General features: G+C 55.0%; 1 protein-coding gene across 9 annotated transcripts in view; it reads right to left on the reverse strand.

Annotated features, from left to right (window-relative positions):
• EBF3 (EBF transcription factor 3) overlaps positions 1-2,918 on the reverse strand; it is a gene marked incomplete at both ends in the record, with an annotated part of 114,483 nt that extends 111,565 nt beyond the window's left edge. For all 9 annotated transcript variants that reach the window (XM_080695317.1, XM_080695316.1, XM_080695313.1 and 6 more), the window contains 4 exons: positions 1,657-1,712; positions 2,343-2,406; positions 2,555-2,711; positions 2,785-2,918. In XM_080695317.1, coding sequence (XP_080551443.1) covers positions 1,657-1,712; positions 2,343-2,406; positions 2,555-2,711; positions 2,785-2,918 — 411 coding nt within the window. The remainder of the gene's footprint in view (positions 1-1,656; positions 1,713-2,342; positions 2,407-2,554; positions 2,712-2,784) is intronic.
• Between the last annotated feature and the right edge of the window lie 294 nt (positions 2,919-3,212).

A 3,212-nucleotide genomic window follows, 5' to 3' on the forward strand; every position in this document is an offset into this window, starting at 1 on the left:
GGCTGCGGGGCCGCGGCCTCGCGGGCACAGAACTTCTGAGAAAATGGCGTGTCCTGCCACGGATCCCTGTATTTATATGTGATTTATTTTTTATTTTGTAGCACAAACAGCAATCCATAAACTGTCGGTTCAGCGCCATTGATTCTTTGATCAGTTACCGGGCTGGTTCTTTTCTTTCTTTCTTTTTTTTTTTTTTCCTTCCCCATCCCAGTCACTGAGAGGAGGCTAAATGCCTTTATTTCCTTCACTGTGCATGCTGCTAAGGTACAAGGGTAAATGAACAATGAGTGTACTCTGAAGGCCGGCTTCTCCTCCACGCCACCGCCGGAAACTTAGCACTGCCTGCAGAAACCTCCTAATTCCACGACAGCGATTCCCGAAAGCATACAGCCCCAGATACAAAGGAAATAAAGGCAGCCTGACAAACCGCAGTTCCGAGGGCGGCCCCAACCAGGGATCACCGAAGGGCGCGGAGTGTCTTTGTCAGAAAGACCCGGTTGACCTGTCAGATCTGCCATACCTCCTCACCACTGCAGACCTTAAACTCCCACACCCGGGCTGCCTAGGTAAGGACCAACTTCTTAAAGGGGACATGAGATGTGCACGCTGATTGCTCGGAGAGAAAGGGAGGTGTGTGTGCAGGCTGCAGCAGACACCCGGGGCTCTGCTCTACTTGCCCACGATTCTCAAAGTTAGCATCACAAATGAACAAACTCCTTTCCTTTCCAAGCGTGAAGTCCAGCTTGCAAGTATATTCTAAATCAATCTCTGTCTAGTGAATTTAATTCATGGCTTGGACCTGCCTCTCCCAACACTATTTTAAGAAAATGGGGGGGGGGCGTCTTTAAAGCAACAAAACAACACCGCACCCAACACAAAACAGCAGCGGAGACTGCACAATGTCAAGACTCGGTGGAGCGCCTTGCCGCTCTTAATCACATTACTGATAGCCAATAGTCATCATCGGAAAAGTTGACCAAGACAGGTTAAATAATTTAATAAGGAACTGCTTGTAATTATGTTATTTACAAGGTATGACAGAGGGTGGGAGAGGGAGCCGAGCAGGGACGGGTCTGAGTGACCCCTGGAGCTCAGAGTTTGAATTATGGAGATGGGGGGGGGCTGAGAGGTGAAGATGGGCCAGAGAAGAACAAGGTGACTCTTCACCCCAACACATTTAACTTTTAAATCCAGATAAACGTCTCGTGTTACTAGACCATCATACTGGAAAGGAGAAAAAAAATAAAGAACTAATTTAGCCCAACAGGATGGGGCTTTGGAAAGGAGTTGCCTTTGTTGGGGGCGGGGGGAATCAATGAAATGCTTCCAAGCAGAGACAGAAACGTTTAAAAATAAGCAAGGGGAACCTTGAAATTAATTTTTCTGTCAAATATTAGTTACCACGATTAATTAAGACAGAATTTGATCCCAATCACAGGCCGTTTAATAAAACATATATGTCCTGTTCTGATGACAACATAAACTATTTTACCAATCGCTCCATTTATTCCAATAAATATGGAATTCTCATTAGCATGTCAAGGAAGCTAAATGAAAAAACAAATACAGAGGTCCCAGTGTCAGTCTCTGCTCCGGGAACCTCAGGCCAACCCCAGCTCAGCGTGGAAACCAGTTCAGAGGCGGAAACTTTCTCACCTGTTTGGTCATTGAATCTATGAGGCGGACATAGAGATCCTGCTCTGTTCTGACTCCTGCAAAAAACAGACAAATTCTCAACAGGATTTGAGCACTGTGCCTGGGGAAGGGCCCCCGGCCTCGGACTGCCGCCTTCTCCCTAGACGCAGCAAAACTTGGCCATCTCTTCAAGGGGGAGAAAGAAGCCTAGACACTTGTCACGGTGTTTTGTTTTGTTTTGTTTTGTTTTGTTTTTTAATTAATTACGTTAGGACTCCTAGGGCTTGCCCGTGAAGGTGCAAGAAATTTGCCTGGTGGAGAGCAGCCTCTGGTCCCATCCGTGGGCCCCTGTGGTCGTTTGTTTTTAGAGGTGCTCACCCAATGGAGACCCCCGAGAGTCCGGCCTCCCGGCTCAAGCCCCTGCAGGATGTTTTCAAAGCGCTGCACAGGAAGTAAGTTACGCTCGGTCGAGGGAGAGGCCCCGTCCCAATAATTAACATTAATTTGCAAAATTGAAAAAAGTCACTTAAAAGTGATGTTCTGCTGGAGCCCATATCGATCCCCGTTTTACTTTCTACTTCAAGCCCCACCGGTTAATCATGTGAAGTGGCATCGACTTATCGATCGTTTATGTTTTGTTTTCCACGAGAAGCCCTCGTGTTTACATCCCCGTCCCGCGGCCGGCGGCGCGGGCGGCGGGCACTCACCGTTGCTGTAGAGGAGCTGGAGCTTGTAGTGGATGCCGTTGTTGGTTTTCTCGTTGTTGGGCTCCTGAAAGCAACCAGAGATAACTGCGTTTAGAGCGGCGGCCGGCCGGCCGGCCTCGGCCTCGGCCTCGGCCTCGGCGGGCCGGCTCTCGGGGCGCGGGGCGGCGCGGGGCCTCGGGGCGCCGGGCGGGCGTGGGCACGCGGGCACTTACTTTCTCTTTCTCGACAAAGTCCACGAACGCGGTCCGTTCGATCTCCACCGGCTGCCCCTGCCTGTCGTAGAGCGCCAGCACGAAGTGGAAGAAATTGGACTTGCGCAGGTTGGAGGGCGGCTGCTTCTCGAAGTGCGCCCGCGCCAGCCCCACGCCGCTGCGGGAGGAAGGGGACAGCGCGGTGAGCGGGCGCCGGCCGCGGGCGCGGCGGGGCGCGGGCGCGTACGTACCTCTGGGCGGCCGTGTTGGCGTCCACCACGCCCGCCGTGTGCATCCAGGAGCGCACCGGGTTCATGCCGCTGCCCAGCGGCTCCTCCTTCATGGTCGTCCCCCCGCGCGGAATGTTCTCCTGGATCCCAAACATGAACCCTGCTGGCGGCGGCGGCGGCGGCCGCGGCTCCCGGCCGGCAGCGCTTCCGCGGAGGCTGGGCGGCTGCCCGGCTGCCCTGGCCGGCCCGGCCCGGGGGGCGCCTGCGCTGCGGCCGCCGCCGGCTTCAGCCCGTGCGGGGCAGGCGCCGCATGCAGGGGCGCGGGGCGCGGGCGCGGCGGCGGCGGCGGCGGTGTTGTTGTTTGCCGGCGCTCAGCGCGGTGGCATCCTAGCCGGGCGCGTCCGCGGCTGCAGGACACTGCGGGATCGCCCGCTTCTGGCGCGGCCCGC

This window comes from Muscardinus avellanarius, assembly GCF_963383645.1.
Source record: "Muscardinus avellanarius genome assembly, chromosome: 4".
Lineage (NCBI taxonomy): Eukaryota > Metazoa > Chordata > Mammalia > Rodentia > Gliridae > Muscardinus > Muscardinus avellanarius.